This window comes from Crocodylus siamensis, chromosome 2, assembly GCF_052110815.1.
Source record: "Crocodylus siamensis isolate JL-2025a chromosome 2, ASM5211081v1, whole genome shotgun sequence".
NCBI classification, from domain to species: Eukaryota; Metazoa; Chordata; order Crocodylia; family Crocodylidae; genus Crocodylus; species Crocodylus siamensis.
This window is the reverse complement of record NC_143396.1, coordinates 132,269,154-132,291,346: the sequence shown is the minus strand read 5'-3', so window position 1 is coordinate 132,291,346 and position 22,193 is coordinate 132,269,154. Positions and strand designations below refer to the sequence as shown.

At 42.2% G+C, this 22,193-nt stretch overlaps 1 protein-coding gene across 15 annotated transcripts in view; it reads left to right on the top strand.

The window, feature by feature from the left end:
- ADGRL3 (adhesion G protein-coupled receptor L3) overlaps positions 1-22,193 on the top strand; it is an 875,465-nt gene that overhangs the window by 724,592 nt on the left and 128,680 nt on the right. For all 15 annotated transcript variants that reach the window (XM_090036868.1, XM_090036867.1, XM_090036864.1 and 12 more), the window contains 4 exons: positions 2,049-2,232; positions 3,808-3,930; positions 10,097-10,305; positions 11,035-11,211. In XM_090036868.1, coding sequence (XP_089892994.1) covers positions 2,049-2,232; positions 3,808-3,930; positions 10,097-10,305; positions 11,035-11,211 — 693 coding nt within the window. The remainder of the gene's footprint in view (positions 1-2,048; positions 2,233-3,807; positions 3,931-10,096; positions 10,306-11,034; positions 11,212-22,193) is intronic.

The window sequence follows — 22,193 nt, the reverse complement described above, 5'->3', positions numbered from 1 at the left end:
TATTATAGTCTCCATGATGGCACCCTGCCCTGTCTTCTATGTCAGTAAAGTTTCATTAGGAATTAAAAATGGTTGCCTTACCAACATTAGGGGTGCCTATACATGTGGGAGGAAGCTACTCCGATGTGTTGTAATTACAGTGAGTCAGAGCAGACTTGAGTCTGCTGGATCATGCCAACTGGCATGGTCCAGCCAGCCTCCACATCTCATATATCAGTGTCCTCATACTTCAAAATGTCAGTGGGGATACTGTAACTAAAGCTCATTTTACAAGTTTTAGTTAAAGTGCTCCCACCACCATTTTGAAACACAGGGATGCTAATACACAAGATGCTGTGGGTGCTTTAATTAGAGTGGCTCTCGGAGCCGTCCTAATTAAAGGATCCCACCCCCTATGCCTGAAACACATGTAAAAACCCTGGAAGTCTGGAGATCTCTGCGTTTCCATAGCCTTTACTGCAATTTATTTTAAATATCTTGTAAGTGATCTAATGGTTGAGCAATTTGAAATTCTACCACTCTGACTTAGCACCACCCTCTCACTGCAATGACTTCACATGCTTGCAGGGCAGCAGTGGGTCAGGCCTTCCCCCAATCCTGGTACCATATACTTGGGTCATATATTTTTAGGGCCATGGCTCTCGGTCTATTCCTAGAAAACAGGTCATGCCCTATCCTGTTAATAAATGATCTTGTAAACTCAGGATTTGTAGCATGGTGGAGGTGGGGCAGGAGGGAGGAAGAATTTCCAGCTGCTCCTCTGAATAATCTGTGCCACAGTTTTGGGGTCTGTAAATTGCTGAAGTCATGCAGGGCCCTCCTTGCAGCACAGAAAAGTGGAGTAGGTTTGATGCCAGACCTTTTAGCACATGGAATGATGTCAAGAAAGGCAACTTTATCTCAAAGGGCAAATTAGTTTCTGAGGCTGGTATTAATTGGCAGCGGAGGTGTTTCATTATGAAGCAGGAATTTTTTAACAACCAGTAACTAGTTTCTATGAAAACACTAACCAGCAGAAGAGAACATTAGCTGGGCATGTTTTTCTTTTAAACATGTGCAGTCAATTTTGCTCACCGGCTCTGTTGTTCCCTATTTATAATCTTGCTAGCTACATACAAGCTGGGCCAGCAGCGGTTAGTAAGTGAGCGGGTGTTTTTAGTGAAGAAAAATCTTCAGGATCAGTCAGATCTGACAACTGTAATTTACAAACTGTGAGGCTTGCTCAGTGTCGTTTGCAGCCTAACGTGCAGCCAGATTAATGCTGGGGAAGTTCACAATGGGAGTGCTCCTTTTACTTAGCAACCTAGGGCGCATTGTACATTGTGGAAAGGATCCAAGTTGTTAGCACAGGGAAGACTCTTCGCTGAATGGAATGATTTGAAATGTGATACCTTATCTAAATCTCTAAGGGTACCCGCTGATCCTCTGGATGAAGGAACTCCTGAGGATCACAGGTAGCAGAGCCCCTCTGTTTATTACCTTGATAATAAGATAGCAGCACAGATGTTGAAGGGTTTACTTGGAAAGAGTATCCCTTGAATGAACATTTTATGTTGGCTGGGCAATGTTAGTGCAGTTAATTCTTTGTTAACCTGGAATAGCTGTAGCTGACATCCTGGCTCTGTTTCTTAAGTTCAGAACAGACTGTGGCTGTCAGCTCACTGCTTTGCAGGGATGCATGTTTTCAAATACAATTCCTATGTTTTCTTTAGAGACAAGTCCCGCCCCCAACTTCCCAGAGCCTCCATCCCCATCCTTTAACCAGCAAAGAGCACAGAAATAGAAAATAACTTTTTGGTCATTATGTTGTTCAGCTTGTAGAATGAAAGTTAGGCTTTTTTCCCTTGCTTGGTCAAGAGGAAAATTCATGAACAACTCCACTGCAGATTGCCATGAAGAGCGAGGGGGAATGGGACCGGGCAAGGGAGAATGGGGCTATCCTGTGTCTACATACAGTACTCTGCTCTTCTGACTCGGTAGAATGTATTTGTAGACCTCTTAACAGTTTGCTCAGACTCACAGAAAGCCTTTCTCACCCTCCCTTGCAGGCCATGGTTGAGACGGTTAACAACCTCCTACAGCCACAGGCTCTGAATGCCTGGAGGGACTTGACTGCAAGTGACCAGCTGCGTGCGGCAACCATGTTACTTGACACAGTGGAGGAAAGTGCCTTTGTGCTGGCTGATAACCTCCTGAAGACAGACATCGTCAGGGAGAACACTGACAATATCCGTAAGTGAGCAGAGCCATTTGAAATGCTAGCAATTGCCGGTGTTTGCCAGGGAAAAAGATGCAAAAACAGGCTTGAGATGCGAGGTGAAACCCTAGCCCTATTGAAATTAATGGTACAAGCTCCACGGTCTTCAGTGAGAACTAGAATTTCGCTCTGTCTCCAATCCAGTATAATTCACTTCATCTGAGTAAGATTCAGCAACACTTTCTCCCTCCATTTTAATGAATGATTCTTCCTCTCATGGAGTATTGTTGATTGTCACCAAGAATTGTAGAGTAAAGTGTTGTGTGTGATTGACCAGTGATGTTTGCTTACACCTGTGTGAGATTTAAAAAAAAAATCCCTTAAATAACGTAGCTCTTTCCAAATAGTTCTTGGCTAACAGCAAGATCTAGGAATTGTAGGTGCACATCAGCTTTTATGGTTTGGCCCTAAAAGTGAGATCTATCCTTGAATAAATTAATTACCTTTCTTTGAGTGATAAAAATAGGCATATCCCCCATAGGTTCCCAGTGTGACATAAAGGTGTTGGTAAGAAACCTGAAGCCATTTCTCAAAGAGAACTCCCTTTATTTTTCTGATTTATCACTTTCCAAGGCCCATAGTGATGAGTGCCTAAGAATAAAGACAGACTCAGTTTTTGGGATCTTGGGAGTTTCATCTGACTAAGACCTGCAGGATTTGTCTTGTAGTGATGCTATTCTACAGAAGTAAAATATTATAGAAGCCTTCACTGAGTCTATATGTAGGCACATGACCTCTTCTGTTTATTGTTGCTTTTGTTATTACTACTATTATACCTAAAAGCCCAGGTGCCCTTTTGCTCAACACAGCCAAAATACGTAGCAAAGAGGAGGCACTTGCGTAGAAGAGCTCAGCCTCAGTTTTTTTCAAAAGACTCTAAACAAATTAAATGTTCAACTTGAAATGTGATGGGATTGAACACCTCATTCTGTTTTACTGCTTTGAAAATCCCAGACACAATGCCTAATACACCTATGATAGCAGTGAGAACAGTTCACAAGAAGTTTGTTTCTCATCATGCTTAATACTGTTTTGCTCAATTGACTATAAATATGTGGCTTTATTTAGCTGAGTGTTGATTTTAATTTTTAAAAAATCAAGCACGCTGGAAAACACCAGCCCTGCCACCATCTGCACATTAAATGAGAATAGCTCTCCTTTTAATTTCTGTGACTACAGATACTGAGTTTTGATAAAATCTACAGAACGTACCAAGAGCCAGTGGCAAAATACCAACACTTTCAGATTTTCACTTTTACCATTGTCCTGAATATCCTTGGGTGCTTATTTACACAAACTAGGAATAGATTTTATTTACGTTTAAAAAACAAAACAAAACAAAAAAATCTAAGCCTTTCTGCAGGGCCAAGATGTGGAAAATGAGTGAAAGTTCAAAGCAGAGTCTAACATGCAACACTCCATACTGTTTCCTGTGTTTACATTTTATTGCAAAAATGGTGTTGGGGCCATGATGTATGTATACTGTGACTATTTTCATGGTGATTATTCTCCATGTTGTAACCCAGTGATCACTTGTTTCTTGCAAACAGAATTAGAAGTTGCAAGACTAAGCACAGATGGAAATTTGGAAGATTTGAAGTTTCCACAGAACATGGGTCATGGGAGCTCAATCCAGCTATCAGCAAATACATTGAAACAAAATGGTCGAAATGGTAGGTGCAACATTTTGTTGCTTTATGTATCTTTTGAGTTGGGTAATGCTTTGCATTATGGTTACTTTGAAAAACAGTTTAAGAGCTAATAAATGATTCCTAGATATTTTTAAGCATGTTATAGATATGAGAAGCATGTGCTGAAGATGGTTACAAAGCATCAGAAGAAGGTGTAACATATAGTTATAAGATGAATAAATCATTCTAGACATTTATTTATGTGCTTAATTTCCTGATTATTTGTGTCGTAATAGCACTGCACAGTCCCAGATGTGGACCAGGATTCCAATATATCGGGAGTTCTACGAACACCAAATAGCAAGATAGTCCTTGCACCAAAGCTCCCTCAATCTAAGTACCATATTTACTCAAATGCAAGACCAGACAAGGTCCCTCCTCCCCCCGTCCCCAGTCAGCAGAGAGGAAAAAGCCTCTTGACTTATATTCACATACAAGAAAGCTTCGTTAAATAGATTTTTCTATCACTAAACTGCTGCCAAAAGCAGCATGTCCTCAGTAATGGAAACCTACTGTGAAGTTGATCAAATGCAGCCAACACTGAGCAGGACTATAAAACATATAGCCCATATTAGGCAAACATACTGATGAGAACATAACCCAAGGATAGGTTAGGGTAGTCCAACTGAGTAAGGTATATGGTAGTGTCCATTGCATGCAGTTCCTCTCGGCACCAACTCTTTTTCAGGTCAAGCTATACTGAATACATTTCAATGCCCTCTTCTTTCCCACAGCTGATTTGCACCTTTCTTTCCTATTTAAATGATTCTTGTTTTTCACCAGCTGTAAATGTCTGGCAAATATCATGAAATAGGGCCCCAAATGGTTCACCCAGAACTGCTCTGTTATCCCATCCCTCAGTCCGTCACATCTGATTAGTGTGGCCTCATCCTTCATGAGGTGGAGCTGGACCAGGTTGCCCTGTGCCTCATTTACATATACATTTTTGGAGGATCCCAGGACTTGTGACAAGAACATCTGGTCCCAGTCAGGAATGGGGCACTAATTAACACTTGGGTCCTTTGTGGGGAGTATCTGGAGCAATTCTGAGGTGTTGGGTTACCATGGCTTGAAATGCTCTTGATTTTGCTTGGGCCCAGCCCAGTGAACTACATGGTAGATCACTGAGCCTTTTTGTTTTGGATTAATATCATGTATATGTTGTACTATATATAAGTAGGTAAACATGGGGGACAAATTCAAGGCAAACCTCCAGTAATAATAATACGTGGAAAAAGTTAACAAATTTGTACATTTTTCATATATAGAATCTAAGTATTTGGGCGTCATCTTATATTCAGGGTTGTCATATATTTGAGTAAATATGGTAGATATGGAAAAATCAGAAGCAACTTCTGAATTGTTGGATGCCATAACAATTGATTACCCATTTATTAAACTAGTTTTTTATAAAATTCTAATGAATGCACCTTCATATATAGTATCACTTTGATTTGCTCAGCTGAGAAATACTTTTTATGTCCTCTTCTCTCTTTGCTCTTGCTTCATAACATCTGAGGAAGTGGGGGAAAAAACAAAACAAAACACCAATAAGGCCTTACCCAGTTTCTTGTATTTGCTACCCAGACATTGCGAACTCACCAGAAGCTGAAGTCTGTATTCATGTGGTCAATGTGCTGCTCTCAGATTTGTTTCTTCTGCTTAGAAGTGCAAATAAACTCTGTGCTACAGCAAAACAGAAGTGTCTTATACACAAAACCTAACATGCCAAACCCTGTAATAGCTGATAATCAGGCATGTTGAGGGGAGGGGGAGTTGGTGTGGGTGCAAATGAATTAATTTTATAATGGTACCAAAGTCATGTTCGTGACTCTGTTCCAACCCCTTACAAATCTTTTCTGCTCCTTTGCTTAGATATTTTGAATTAATATTTTTTTTCACTTTTGAACACCTATAGAGTTTGTGATGCAGGAAGCATGTTTAATATTAATTGTCCCATGCCCTTGACTTCATGCTAAATTGGCTGATTGGAAATCTGTTTTACTGCCAAGTGACTGTCAATCTTTGGGAGTGCCAAGGGTCTCTGTCAGTGTGCCCTGGTTTCTTAAACATTGTTGCCAGTGCGGGACAGTACTGAGCATAGATGGTTAGTTACCATCTGTTGTCTTCAGTAAGAAATTTTACATAGGATAAAAGGCTTGCTTGAAAAACTGTTTCAAAGTGCTGCACAGTGCAAACATTTAAAAGAAAGTGGGAGGGAAACAACAGCAAACAATGATAACACAAAAAGCCAACAAACCAGAAAGAGGTGATTAAAAGTTATGAATTCAAGTCTTCAGTGCTTTTCTCTCTAAAGCTTACGAGCCTCTTGATATAATATGAATTAAAGATGATGTTATATGTGAACTGTTTTGAAGCTGCCAAGCCATTTATTTCTAGTTCAGTAATTTGAGTAGAAACATGGGTTGATCTATCTCTATAGATCCACTGTAGACCAAACCAGGGACTGCCAGGCTCAGTTTGTACTAATGGGCCTGACAAATTCCTATTTATGAGATCCATTAAAGTAAATATTCCACTCATTTACTTTATTGTTCTGTAATGAGTGTATATTCTGTGGGGGTTGCTTTTAAACATTAGCCTATATGTAGGGGAAAATGCTATAATACATACTTTGGTAGTTGTAAAGTAGGCAAAATATACTATAATAGAACAATATTGAAGCTGGGCAATAGAGGTAAAACTGTTAAGAATCCTGCAGACAGTGGTTTGCAATAAATCTTGAACTTGCAGCAAAATAATGGTGTTTTGTCACCCACTGTACTGGAAACAGGATTTCACCACTAAAATGTACAATGGAAAAGGAATGTTTATTCTAGAGACAAGGAATAAATTCTTGTCTCCCTTCAAGTCAGTGGCAAAGCTTCAGTAGACTTCAGGGGTATGGCATTTCAGCATACAGACATGGCCTTTAGGACTCTGTCAAGAACAAGAAACTTTTAAAAGAAGAAATTTTTAAAGAAAGCTTTAGGTGCAAAGAAGGAAAAATCCATGTTCCTGAGGGTGGTTAAGGCATTCTGACCAGTGTGGAATATGGACTCACCAGCACCGTTGTAATGTAAAGCCCATGTCCAGGATAAAATTCAGTACTCTGTGTTTTTTCACTTTTCCCAGATTTTCTTGTTGCAAACTACTTGTATGGTCTATTAAAATCAATAGACCTACATTGCTTTAATTCATATATATTTGGAAGCAATAGTAATAACTTTATGTGTTCATGAACTGCCTTCCCTCCCAAAGCATGGGACATTGAAAAAAATCACTAGAAAATTTATATTAAAGGGTACATAAAATTAATGCAAATGAATAAACTCCAGTGCATACCATGCTAGAGATTATTGCTTCCGGTTGCAGCATATTGGTGTGTGCCCAGGACAACAGCAGTTTGTGCTGGGGTGGGGCAGCTACAGCTGGCAGGGGGCCATTGGGGTTAGCCTGCCAACCTGGAGCTACTCCTGACCCAACTCACCATGCTGCAGGGGGCTGGCTAGGGCATAAGGGTGCTCTAGTGCGGGCTTAGCCAGCAGACAGCCCCTACACTGAAGCACCCTCATGCCTCAGACAGCCCTGTCACCATCCACATGTGCATTGCTGCACACTGAAGAACTCCACTGCAAAATAGTACTTGTATGCATGGGTACTAACCTACGGCTGAGTTAATTAGTCTCTTGCGGCCTAATAGGGTTGCACAGGTAGATTCTGAGACTTTACTGTGGTGCTAACTAGGCAGCTCCTCAGTAAATGTCTCATGTAGATACACCTATTATGAAGTTTCTATTTTGCTGTAGTTATTTTAATTGAAAAATTACAAGCTTCAAATAAGATCTCATTACTATTTGCAGTTCAAGGGACTTAAGGGCATAGCTGGTTACCACTAAATTGACCTCATTGTGGTTGTAGCTGTTTAGCCTGGAGGACAGTCTACTGGACTGGGGCTCAGGAGACCTGGTTTCTATATGTGGTTCTGCTACGGTCTTGCTGGGTGAGATTGGGCAACTCGTTTCCCTTTATGCCTCAGTTTCCCTATACATAAGCAATAGCTAACAGAAGCACAGGACAGGAAGTAGCTTCCTGGGTTTTCATGCTCTACCGCATGTTATGGTAGGCAACCCCATAGTTCAGCATTAATCTTATCAAGCTCCATCTTAGAAATACTGAGTCTTTGCCCCCTCTTCTCCTGTTGCAAGGATGTTCTAGAACCTTTAATGGTTGCAAGCCTTTCTCTGGTTTCCAGCTTAAATTTATGCATGGCTAATTTATCCCCACTTGTTCTTATGCCAGTTTTGTCTTCAGGTTAAGTAGCTCTTCTCCCTCTCTCATGTTTGCCCCTTTGAAATATTTACAGACAGCAGCCATCTTCATTCACAGCCTTTTGCTGTGTTACACAAGCCTGTCTCTTAGTCTCCTCTCATAAAATAGGCTCTGCATTTCCTTTCCCCCTTCATAATGATACTGACCTCTTTTTCATAAAGTGCATTGAGACCAACTGATGAAAAATACTGTATGAGGGCAAGGTATTGTTATTATCCCAGCAGTGAATTTCTTCAGTCTGACTCCCTCATTTAAATCACATGTTTTGTAACATATCATTGATTCTGTATCTTCCTTAGCATTGGACATGATTAAAAAAAAACAATAATTATAAAAGAAAACGAATCTCACTCCATTTCTTATTTTATAGTCTTTGCAGTAATGTGCAAAAAAGCGGTAAAGTGGATTGCTTCTGTTAAGAACCAATTTGCTGGTAGTGTGGGTTTTATGAAATATCACTAGCAATAGGATTATATGGAAAGGGAGAAAATCTGGTTGAAAAATAAAATGGGTTCTTTTCTGGGTTTTTTAGGAAAAAAATATACATGAGATGGGGCTGAGTGGTGGTGGGAGAGTGACAGATTGCTCAAAAATTATAGTTTTGTAGTTTCATAGTTGGTAGGGTCAGAAGGGACCTAAGCAGATCATCTAGCCCAACCCCCTGCCATGGGCAGGAAAGGATGCTGGGGTCAAATGACTCCAGCTAGGTGGCTGTTTAGCCTCCTTTTGAAGACCCCCAGGGTAGGAGCAAGCACCACTTCCCTTGGAAGTTGGTTCCAGCTCCTGGCTACCCTGACAGTGAAGTAGTGCCTCCTGATATCTAGCCTGAATCTACTCTCAGTCAACTTATGGCTGTTGTTCCTTGCTAACCCCGGTAGTGCTTGGGGGAACAGGGTCTCTCCCATTGCCTGCTGGTCCCCCTTTATAGGTGGCCACCAAATCCCCTCTCAGCCTTCTTTTGTGGAGGTTGAACAGGTTCAGGTCCCGTAGCCTCTCCTTGTAGGGCCTGCCCTGCTGCCCCCTAATCACGTGTGTGGCCCTCCTCTGGACCCTCTCAAAGCTGAACATCCCTCCTGAAGTGCAGCGCCCAGAACTGGATGCAATACTCCAACTGTGGCCTTACCAATGTTGCATAGAGGGGGAGGATCACCTCCTTGGTCATCTATGGATGCATGACAAAATGTGGTTAGCCTTTCTGACTGCATCCCCACATTGGCAACACATGTTCATCTTGGAATCAATAGTGACTCCAAGATCCTTCTCTGCCTCCGCACTGATAAGAAGGGGGTTCCCCAGCCTGTAGGTATGGTGCTGGTTCTTCCTTCCCAGGTGCAACACCTTGCACTTGTCTGTATTGAAACCCATCCTATTCCCATCCGCCCACCTCTGTAACCTGTCGAGATCTAGTTGTAGCCTGTCCTTCTCTTCTAGCGTGCTCGCTTCTTCCCACATCTTAGTGTCATCTGCGAACTTGAACAAGGTGCTTTTCACCAAGCACCTTGGTGCTTTTTGCCAATCAAAAGGCAAAGTTGAGATGTACCTTACACATTAACTAAGTAAGAGACACATAAGCTTTCATGAGCCTGAGTTCTGTTCATGAGATGTGGCAAATGCAGTCATACACAGCCATGATAGAATACTTCTTTAGAAACCAGGGTTGAAAGCCCCAAAGCACAGCTTTGGTTTCAACAGCACGGGTAGGGAGGAGGAAGTTGTAACAGAAGAAGCATTTTGCTTGTAACAAAGAACTATTATCTTGAACATAACCCTTTGAGCTGGATTGGTATGATTTCTAACTCATCTTTGTACTTTGTAGGTGAAATCAGGGTGGCTTTTGTGCTATATAACAACCTGGGTCCATATCTCTCCACGGAGAATGCCAGCATGAAGTTAGGAACAGAGGCCATGTCAACCAATCACTCTGTCATAGTTAATTCCCCTGTCATTACGGCAGCAATAAACAAAGAGTTCAGCACGAAAGTTTATCTAGCGGATCCTGTGGTGTTTGCTGTCAAGCACATCAAGGTAAGGGGGCATGGCGGGTCTGTGAAACTTCATATTTAAATGGTTTTTCATTTTATTTCTAAAACAACTGCAGCAGAAGTCCTCAGTTGGGCAGCCTAACATGCCCAAGCAGTCCTAGATCAAACTTTGAATTATGTATTTGTTACTGCCTTTGTGCCTAATGTTTTTATATGGATAATGCCTCTTTTACATTATACTAATCAGGCTAGGGAAAGGGTCTCCACTGTGTAGAAGCCTCATCATTCAATTGCTAACACAATTCATTCCGTGATTAAAAACTACCAATATATTAAAATGGCCCATAATATTATTTTATCCTGGTGGCAGGGGATATTAGAGGAAATGGAATTACCGTGGATGAGGACAGCTAGCCCTCCAGTAGCCAAGCAGAGTCATTGCAAAAGTTGATTGCTTAAAGCAATTAATTTCTCTGCCTTGCAATGCAATGCAATGCAATGCAAATGAAGCAATCTTGTTCTGAGGAGTTGACTTACATTTGTGGATGAAATTAATCAAGAACAAAGAACTAAGTTTGCATTGACAAAGAGAGCAGCACCAATCTAACTTTCTCTGGCATATACAACTAATACTTGACATATAAACGGTTGCTGATTGTTTATATGAAATTAAAGGGTGAGAGTTACGAAGTGGCTCTGGGAAAAGATAGTGCATGTAGAAATCTTTGAAACCTTACAATTGTTACTGCATTTATTCATTTCTTCCCAGCAGCAGTCAGAAGAAAATTTCAACCCTAACTGTTCATTCTGGAGCTATTCAAAGCGTACAATGACAGGTTATTGGTCGACGCAAGGATGTCGGCTCCTGACAACAAATAAGACGCACACTACATGTTCCTGTAATCATCTAACCAACTTTGCTGTCCTGATGGCACATGTGGAAGTTAAGGTAGGCACTGCAGAAATATGGGCTGCAGATACATTAGGAGGGAGGAAGGGCTAATGCCATTCAGTTTTGTCTCAGTGAAGAGATAAAGCTTGACAAACTTGTTATCCAAGGGCCATTCTAGTTATAGAACCTGCCTGGCATAATTCTGCCCTTGGTAATTCACGTGCAGCTCCCACTGACTTTATCTGGAACTGAGTGTGATTTGTTCAAGGGCTGTTTGGCTTGGAATATGTCCAGCTGTTAAATGAGATGAAGAAGAAAGAGTAGTCAACCTAAGAAGGCCAACTGTGGAGATTACATCTCTTCTTCAGTGTTTTGCAGACCTGGCTTAGATCTCAATGCTACAGTCCTTGCATGTGTGTACCTGACTGTGCCATCAAAGCATAGTCTGGGCTTGTGGGCCATGGGGATAGGAAGCATTAGGAGAAGTCTGTTTTGCTTGGGTATAGATCACAGCAGTGTATGGACTGAAAACCTTCTGCCACATTTCTTTGTGTGGTATGACTTCCTGGCCCCTGCAGAACCTGCCCAGCTCCCTTAGTTGCTCCTTATTTGCTTTGTCACTGTGCTCAGCCTTGCTACTGTCTGCGTGAAGAAGGGAAGGATCTTCACTTCTTCCTCCCTGTGTTGTATCCTCACTGCAAAGACAGCAGAACCTGGCCTGTGATTAGCCCTATTGACCTGTACAGAGGCATGTGCTTTGGGCCTGAGTATGTGACCTCTACTCACGCTGTGCCCAGCTGTTGCAGCAAGTGTAATATGTTGATGTTAGAAGAGCTGCCAGTCTTGCGTTTCTATTTTGCAAGACAGAGTCTTAACTTATATTTTAATTCCATGTTTCAAATTCTCTTTAGGAATATCAAAACAAAAGTATACAAAGGAGTGACATTGAAAAAACATTCAGAAGGTCCTATGATACCATAACACTGTCTGTGGTGACATCTCAGTAGTCCTGGTAGCAGTGCTGAACTCTTCTATGTCTTTAACTTTGGATAGTTTGTACAGAAGACACTATATGCCAAGCAGGGCCAAAGTCTCTTGTGTTAGACATCAGGAGGCACTATTTTCTCTTTTTTTGTTAGAGAACAGGAGGCGCTATTTCACAGTCAGGGTGGCTAGGGCCTGGAACCAACTTCCAAGGGATGTGGTGCAGGCTTCTACCCTGGGGATTTTTAAGAGGAGGTTAGATGAACACCTTGCTGGGGTCGTTTGACCCCAGTACTCTTTCCTGCCATGGCAGGGGGTCGGACTAGATGATCTGTTCAGGTCCCTTCCAACCCTAGAAACTATGAAACTAAGTAGGACTTAGCTTATGTTAGCAGTTAGTTTGAAGCTGAGGTAGTTTACTGTATAAGTGCTTCTCAGTGAGGTTCTGTGTTTTAGGATGGAGCCCTCAGTTGAGGTTTCATCCTAGAACAGGTAAAAGGCAGAGCTCATTCTGTGTTGTCTGAGCACATCTGGCCATCTGTAAGAAAGAACAGGTTTGTGATGAGGTTCAGGCAACTCTGGAGAAGAATAAGGTCCCAGATAACCCAAGAGACTTTGGCCCTGCTTGGCATATAGTGTCTTCTGTACAAACTATCCAAAGTTAAAGACATAGAAGAGTTCAGCACTGCTACCAGGACTACTGAGATGTCACCACAGACAGTGTTATGGTATCATAGGACCTTCTGAATGTTTTTTCAATGTCACTCCTTTGTATACTTTTGTTTTGATATTCCTAAAGAGAATTTGAAACATGGAATTAAAATATATGTTAAGACTCTGTCTTGCATGACAGAAACCAAGCAAGATAGAAACGCAAGACTGGCAGCTCTTCTAACATCAACATATTACACTTGCTGCAACAGCTGGGCACAGCTGGTTAGAGTGAGGACAGAGGCAGAAAATCAGTTGCCAGTTGACAGGGTAAAATTCCCTGTAACTTACTAGAGAACTGTTCCTGCACAATGGTAGTTGGCTTAAAATAACTGCAGTCATACTCTGGGATAGGTCAGCTGAAGATAACTTTGCGGTTCACCCTTGTTTGCGGTATGGGTGCATTCAGTACAAGTGTTTTACAGAGAAACAGTATTGCCAAGGGAGTGTATTTTTGTAGATTTATTTAAACTGTAGTAATTTTTTAAAGTGTGTGTATGTGTGTGTTTGTCCTGTTGATACCTACCTAGAGTTGATGAATGTGCCAGGTCATTGAGGTCACAGGTCACCTCAAAGAAATGTGAGTCACAGAGCTGCTCTGCACCCAAATGAAAAAATGAAGAGTTTTGAAGGAAACAAGTGCTTAACACCTCTACTGCCTCTTGATAAGCTGTCATTAAGGATAAGAACACTCATACATTTGGAGCCATTTCAAAAGGGCAGAAGCTTTTACATTCTAACTGTTGCGTGTGGACAAGTTGGGAATGATGCAAATGGAGTAAGACGACTCCAGCTTTTACACTGGATGAAGCAGGGTTATAAAGTGGAACAGTTTCGCCCATTTGTATTGCTCCTGGCCTAGCAATTAGACCATGACAGCTGCTCTCCTTTTGAAACAATGCCCTTTTGAAACGTTGTAAATGTACATGTGTTGGTGCCCAGCTCTTGTTCCTCACAAAGGTATGCCTCCAGGGGTTGATTATTGCATGGTATGTAATCCCCAAATCTATATGTTAACAGTAGGACACACTCTGGAACCCTATTTGTTGTTATACAGCCTTCACTCAGGAATCTCTACCAGTAAAGTGACAATGAGGCCTCCATACAAACAGAGTAAATCCTTCGGGTTTCTACCATATAGCCAGACATAAGAAGAAAATGCAGCCTTGTAACATGTAGGAAAAATGGTGGCATAGTGGCTGAGGCACTAGTGTGGGGCCCTTGAGGAGTAGGTTCATGTCCCTGCTCTGTCACAGATTTCCTCTGTGACCTTGTGCAAGTCACATCCCAACTCTGTGCTTCAGTTCCCAATGTAAAAAATGGGCATTTCTATCTCATAGGCTGCTGTGAAGCTAAAGGTTGGGAAGTGCCCAAATGTTGCAGTAATGGGAGCTTCATACATACCTTCCTGCAATACAGAGCTTTACATCGCTAGGTCCCCCAGTGATTTACACAGGAGCTCGGTGTCTTCATTAACATTTTAAAGATAGGGAAACTGAGGCACAGAATGGGGAATGTGACTTGCACAAGGTCAGGGGCAGGTCCAGAGAATACTTGTGCAGTGCTTGGTCCATGTGGCCATGCTGTTCATAGGGTTTTGTGTAATAAACTATTTTCTGTGAGACTCTGTTTTTACAGCTTTCGAACTGTTGCCCTGTGGGGTCAGGCCAACTCTCAGGATCTCAGTATTGTGGTGTTAGAGAGGAGGGTGTGACACAATTGCACATATACAAACACACAAATCAGTTAGGTGCATACACATACACACTACCAGATCAGGCACATACGCATCCAAACCAGCCTAAGCACATGCATACCTATCACCAATTCAATCACATACACTATATACCCCAAGAGTTAGACCCAGATTACTAATTCGTATACCATGCACAGAGTGGCATATATATATAAGCACACTCACCAGTTCAGACACATACCACCCACCTACACATACACACAGGTAAGTGCCTAACTTGGATGGTACAGTGTGTATGTGTGCTTGGGAGAAGGTTCAGGTGAGAGAGAGAGGGAGTGAAAGTTGCCAGAACCAGGATTAGAACTGGTGGGCTACAGAGAAGCTGGCTGAGGAACTGAAGCTTAGGTTTACTCAAGGTAGAGTGGGGCTGGAAACTGAGACAGACAGCTGAGAATATTGGGAGGGGGCAGATAAGTGGTGGCAAGGAGGAGACAGCCAGGAAAGAAACTGAGGCAGAAACCTGGTTGCTCAGGGGAAAAAGGAAAAGGCCATGGGGATAAGACAGTGGCAAAGAAACAGGGGGTTTAGAGGGAGAGAGGAGCTCAGGACAGGTGTTGGAGGTGGCACTGAGCCAGAAGTAGGAGAGGGAGAAATGAGACAGAAGTTAGAGGGGTGAGGAACAGAGATTGGAACAGGGCCAAACTATAGTAAAGCACAACCCAACTTAGGGGTCCAAATAATAGTTTTATTACACAAGCAACACACTACACAGCCTCATGAAGTTATTGGCTCACACCCACTCACAATGGCAGCATGAGAGACAGACTCAGTGGAAGGGTTGGAGTCCAGGTAGGGAAGAGAAACCGAGTCCAATTCCTTGGTTGAAGGAGGTATGGAGGGGTGATAGCTACCTGTCCAGGCTGGAAAGGGGTCCTTGTCCAGTAGGTGTTGTCCAGAGGGAGGTTGCTAGCAGGGCCTCTGGGTGGGTAGGTGGTGTGGCATGGTGCTGGTCCAGATGGAGAGGGCATCCCACTGGGTCTGTCTTCACTGCCCCTTTTTAGAGGGGCAGGCCTTGTGTGACACTAGTGACGGGAGGCATGCCCAGGCAAGAGTCAGTCCCTGGCGTACTGAGCATGTGTGCTCCATGCAGGGATGTGCAGTTTCAGGTGTCTGTAATGGTGGGGTACAATGGCAGAGTTGCTGGTTCTGCAGGGTCTTTTGTCTTTCAAATGCTGGGTTCTTGTCTCTGTTCCTGGGTGGTTCCTGGATGAATCAATGTGAAGTGATGGCCCAGTTGTTACAGGCCATTCAGTAGAGGCTTGCTACCATTGTATTTCAGTCATTCCTAATCATTCTCATTCATCCAGGAACCAATTTACATGGGAAGGGTAAGTGACTCATACAGTTGCGACACAGGGGATGCCTGGGCAGAGGACACAAGATTGAGACTTGACATACAAAATGGAAATTTGACATGACTTTGATTCACTTACAAACACAGGCCTAAACCATACAATCTCCATATGAAACAACAAAAATCAATATGAAAATGATAATAATACAATATACAACTGTAAAAATCAATACAAACCTAATAATGATACAATATAAAACAGTGGATATCCAAAACCAAAAACTTGCTACCAAAATAAAAACGTTAAAGCTTATCCTAAGTCAGAGTTCACTTATGCCTGTCTATAGGGAATAGAGAGGGAGAGAAAGAAAAGCCAGAAATAATTGGGGAAGGGAATGCATATCTATTATATAAATAAAACCTGGGGGTTTTGCTACAAAACCATTTGACTATAGCCAAAAGGGTGCTGTTACTTACGCCATGTTATCTCTGCCTTCTTGACGCTGCCCTAGCAGGACTGCCCACTGCCTTCTCTGAGTTGCATGGAGCTTTACAGTCTCAGTTTAGTGTACAGACTCAAGGGCAATTGGTTGATTTCCTCATGTGATACAGGGAATTATGTCTGTTCTGTTAGCTCTGGTGCAGGACAGACTGCGAGGGAGCATTTGATAAAGAAGAACGCAGTTCGGTGGGACAAAAGTAACCTTTCCTTTCCTGTTCCTGCAGGCCAGAGGATAAACCAGGCATGTGCTATAGAGCAGCAGGGCCAACTTTTTTGGCAGGTGTGCCGCAAATTATCCCTGCACTCTCCCAAAGTTTTACTCTGTCCTCTTTCCCTTACCAGATCTGCTGCTCATCTTTCTGCTCCCTTCCATGTGCTCCCTGACCAAGCTATGATTCTGTTTTCTTCTTCTTGCCTTGTGCGGTATCCCTGATTGGATGCTCTGCTTTCTGTTCCCTGCTCTATGATACTGTGTTGCCTGTTGCTGCCACAGTGCCATGTGCCACACACAGAGGCTGCCCATACCAGAGTTGGCACCCATTCCATAGGCTGGCTATTCACGAAGCAGAAAGTGGTGAAGGCTTCTATTTTCAGCAGAAAGTGGTGAAGGCTTCTATTTTCAACACAGCACTGGGACTGTGGGTAACAAGGTTTCTGCACACCAGCATCATGTGATCAGAACAAATCACTAGCTTTCTATTGGCCATTTCCTGCCTGAAAGGCAAAGCCTCTAGTAACTCCAGGAAGTAACTGTGGAGCTGTACTGCCTTGGCAGGGGGAAGGGAATGGTGTGCTTAGTCCATAAACTGTGCCACTGTATGAACCAGTAGCTTCACCTTCCCCTGATCTCCTGCAAGTGTAGAGTTCACCCCCCCAGGCTTCTACAGGAAAATTATAACGAGAAGGTTTCTTATGCTATTTTAGTACTGGAGACCCAGGGAAACACCAGTCCCAAACTGGTTTTTTGCTTGTACTTTGGGGGATGGGGAGGTGGATGCAATTGGCTTGTGTGCCCAGTACCCAAGTGTTTGGATAAGTGCAGCTTTAGTAATAAACGCCTTACAGTTATTGCTGTTTATTAACATATGTTCCCCTGTGCATCCAACTTGATACATGTGTCTCTTATTATGGGCTGTATCTTAAATTAGCATTGGGGGGCATACAAGTTCATTCAGCAGATGACTGATAGACATCTGGTTCCCTAGTCAGTAACATCTTTTTGTCTCTGTCTTAAAAGAGAAAAACATCAGTGATGGACCATCAGAATAATATATTTTTTTTTGCCATTTTAAGACAGGGTGTTGACAGGATCAATTCTAGGCTTAAGAGAAGTCCACTCAGTTAAGAAGGAAAGCCTTTTTTGAAAGGATGTTGTCTGCCTATTAGAGGTTGAGTGAGCCTGAGCTGACTGAAGTCACCAGAATCAATGGGATCTTGTTGCGTTTACAAGACTCAAAGTTCCTGCAAATCTAAGGACATAGTAAACTTCACCTAGGTATAGTCTCATTTGAAAAGGCATTAAGTTGGTTTTAATAACCCCATACTAGGTCATCTTCTCCAGGCCTCCAAAACCTAATGCATGAAGCATCTGTGGTCACACAAACTGACTTCATTCCCAGCTGGAGATTTTTTGATGGAAATGTCAGGCAGTAACTCACGGCAATTGCACTGACAAGTCTTGATGCAAGTGAAAATTCAGAAGCTATTGCAGAGAAGCATGCTTTATTATGCAATCTAGAACCACTAATAGCTCAAAGAAAATCCCTTTTAAGTGATGGAAATATTGTGGCTCTTCTACATATAGATCTATAAGTTCATAATGTGTTTGTTAGGACATCTTTTATTGTAGTCCAGCCTAGAAAACAAAGCCCTGTTGTGCAGAGCTCTGTACAAACACATGGTAACAGAGTTTGGCCAGACATCATAGGTGGCTGGATCTGCGGCTTGGTCCTGAAGAGCAACTAGGAAGTCAGTTAGGTGGGGGCACAGGTTACTGGGGTGTCAGGCTGGGAACTGGAACAGTAGAGTAGGGACCACAGGACCAGGTCCAGGAAAGCTGAGAGGGAGATCCAGGAGACATAGTCCAGGGTGCAAGCCAAGGTCAGGAGCCAGGAGAATCATAGAACCAGGTGCTGAGTTCCAGGGATGATCCAAGAGCAAAGTCAGGGAAAGCTGAAGCTGAGTCAGGAGCCAGGAGAATCGGAGAGAACTGTGAATGTGAGGCTTGCCAGAGGAGACTGAGGCTGTTGTCAAGGTGTGCCTATAGTCTGAGGCTGCAAGCATGCTTAAAAGGGCTAAGTGGCACACTCATATATTTCATAGACATTAGGGCTGGAAGTGACCTCGGAAAATCATCAAGTCCAACCCCTGACCCAGGGGCAGGAAGTCAGCTGGGGTCAAAGGATCCCAGCAAGATAAGCGTCCAAACATTTCTTAAAAGTGTCCAGAGTAGGTGCTTGCACCATCTCTGGAAGGAGTCTATTCCAGGCCTTGGGGGCTGGGACAGTAAATAAGTCAGTCAGTCCAGTTACAGAGAACTGGGGTGGTGGCATTAGCCTGGGATCAAGGTCAGGTGTGGAAGTTCAAGAGCTTGGCCCAGCTAGACCTTACTGACCAAAGGCCCTGACTGTTTCTGCTCCAAAAGAGAACAGTTTAACTAGGGTGACCATTCATTCTGGTTTGGCTGGATTTCATAGGCGGGTCCCAGCTGGTTGGTCAAAATTTAAAGAGAAGTCCTGGAATGGCAGGGGCTCAGGGTGCAGTCTGGCAGGGAGGCAGAGTGACTTGGTCTGCCAGGCAGCTATGCCTCCCCACCACACTCTGCCTGCTCCCCTGCATGCCAGCCTCTGCTGCTGCCTGCAGCAGTGCTGCTGACTTATTGGGGGCAGGGGGGCAGGGTCAGAGATGTCCTGGATTTCATTATGGTCACCCTAAATTTAACTGAACAGAACACACAAATGCTTGGCGAGAGGAACAAACACCAGCATGTTTACACTGGATGTTAATGCTGGACTTGGGACTACCAAGGTACCTGTAGGCTAGTTTAGCTGCTACCCACTGCACCATGATGCCTCTCATAGCTTGTAATTCTTCCATTCATTCATAATGTCTTTGGTCAGGTATAAAAATGAAATGTGCCATCAACAGTTATCTAATCTCTCTGCTGATAGTTCCAGTATGCAATCTACACTGTAGTTCCAGAATATTCCCTGGCCTTTCAGAAATTTTACCAATGAAAATTAAGACCTTTTTTTTTTTTTTTTTTTTTGTGGTTCAGATGTTTTAAAACTTTGAAATGAATCACCCTTTTCATCAGATTAGAACTATAAATTTGGACCTTTTTATACAAAAAAAAAATTTACAAGCTAATAGATATTTTGTTAAAAGTATGCATCTAGAAAATGTTTATTACTACCTTTAGCTGCATTAAACTTGCAGAAGTTTTTTATACCTTGGGATAAAGCCTATAGTTAAAGGAAATAAGCCAGTCTACCTATGTAATTGCTACAGGATTATACTACAAAATTTGCAAGCTGATTTTCATAAAAGCTAGCACTTTGCATCATAATAACCATAACAGATGCATCTTAAACGTACCATGGGAAAAATATGCAACCAGAAACAAGTTCAGTGCTGGTGGGAAAATGCCATTAGGAACAAAAAAAACAAAACAGCTTGAGCAACGTGAGCTAGATTAGTTTAAGGTAGACAAGTGCTGCTTATCAATATATAGGACACGTTAGAATTTGCTGTTACTTCATAAGATGGTTTAAGTGCTGCAATTAATCTGAAGCTTTAAAATGCCATTTAGTGCCACACACAATTATTTGGGGAATGGAGGGGTGAGGGACGTTAAAGAAAAAGAGGAATAAAATCTTGTAAAGTCTAAGGATGCTTGCCTAATGCAATACAGGTACTTCAGATTTAAAGAACAAGCTAACCTTATCCCCTATGTTATTCACATATTAACAACCACAGACTTGAATAATCTTGAAAAAAGTAAAATACAGACTTAAATTACTGATGCTATTGTTCTATGCATTTTGTAGGGCATAAGGATTTTGCATATGTGAAAGGGTTAACTCTGCAGAAGAGGTTTATTACACTTGGCAAAATCTGACTTATTTCAAAACATGTTAAATAAGGCCGCTTCTAATTAAAGAGACAAGTTATTAAATCAGCTTCCCTTCACTGCATTTTTTTTAAATGGAAAATAAAAAGTGTTTAAGCACACATCAAGAACAGGAACCTGGAACCTTAATGGAATCAGAAAATTAAGAGAAGTAAAAGATCTATTTCACCATCCATTACATCCCTGCACCAGCGCAGCTCTTTTACCTACAAAACACTGTGGAGTGATTTATCTGGCCTCCTTTGGAAAACTACCCAAACCTAATTGTTAAGAAAATACATCCTGCTCTCCAGCCTGAGATGTCATGAATCACAGAAATTACAGGCAAAAAAAGGCCTATTAGGTCATGTAATCTGTGCTCAAGGGGGGGTCAATTCATAATTGTACATGATAGCATATTCTTTAATTCTTTGTCCAGGTGAACAGTAAATCACATTAGAGATAGTCCTTACAGGAGTTCTTTTCGGTGTCTGAACCTTGCACTGATGGATAGTATTGTTTGGAATATTTCCAGATATTCAGTTATGATTTTTTTCCCTTTATTTCTATATTATTCCCAGTTCTATCTCCTTGGATATCGCTAAATATCTTTCCAGAGTATCTTTCTTCTGCCTGCTGTTGACCCTTTCAGAAACCATACTACTGCCCCAGATTTGCAAACATTGCAGTTTTTTGGTGTATTTATACACGTACTTTTTTGTCCCACGATGCGTGGGAAATCCGCTTTTTTGGAGTAGACTCAATTAATCTAGTCTGCTCCACAAGCAAGCTGATCTGAACTGTGCTGTGCCCTGTGTAGTTGTGTAAGCAGCGAAATGCATGTCCATGCGCAGAAAATGGTGGTGTGCTTTTAAACTAAAACACCTCCAATGTATTTTAATTTAAAGTGTACCACCACCATTTTCTCAGTTATGATGTATATTGCACCACTTATGCAACTGCAAGTGACATAGCGCTGGGCACTTTTCAAAGCATCTGGTGCTGGAGCACTTACATGTGTGAAAATGAGTTCAGAAGTACTGAATCAGAATCCTTCCCAAACATTCAGATATCATGTAGACTATGAACAAGACTCTGCCATCCCTGTCTCCTTGGGACATTTTTTCCCCAGATCCTTTGTATTGTAAAGGCCCATAAATTTTCCTTGCTAAGTACTGCATCATGGTGGGATTCTTTTGGACAGTCCATTTTAGTGGTTCTTCCGGGTGTCCAGTGGCATCCTTGTCATGGCAGATGCTTTTACCACATATCTCAAATAGTTCTATCTTCCCCCCTTGCTAAGTTTTGAGATGAGAGGCTTTTTAACTCTATGCCAAATGTTGCCATTTATTATAATTCAATTCAATTAATTTTTAGTATTTGCTTTCAAAGGCTTTTAGGCACTGTAGGTATTTTAGGGATAGCTTATTCTTGCAGGAAGTTGGATTTGGTGACTCCTATGGTCCCTTCCAATGCCATGATTCCAGATGCCTGTGTGTAACTTTGGTGGGTTTCTAATTTTCAGATCCATACTTCAAGGTGAAAGTAACATTCAGATTGATGGTACTTGGTTTGGCCTTTAAGGATTCAGACCCATGTGCAGTTCCCCACTGTAACTCATGACACTGTGGAGGAAGCGCCATGAGTTACAGTATTCCCCCAACCCAACAGACATCTGCTG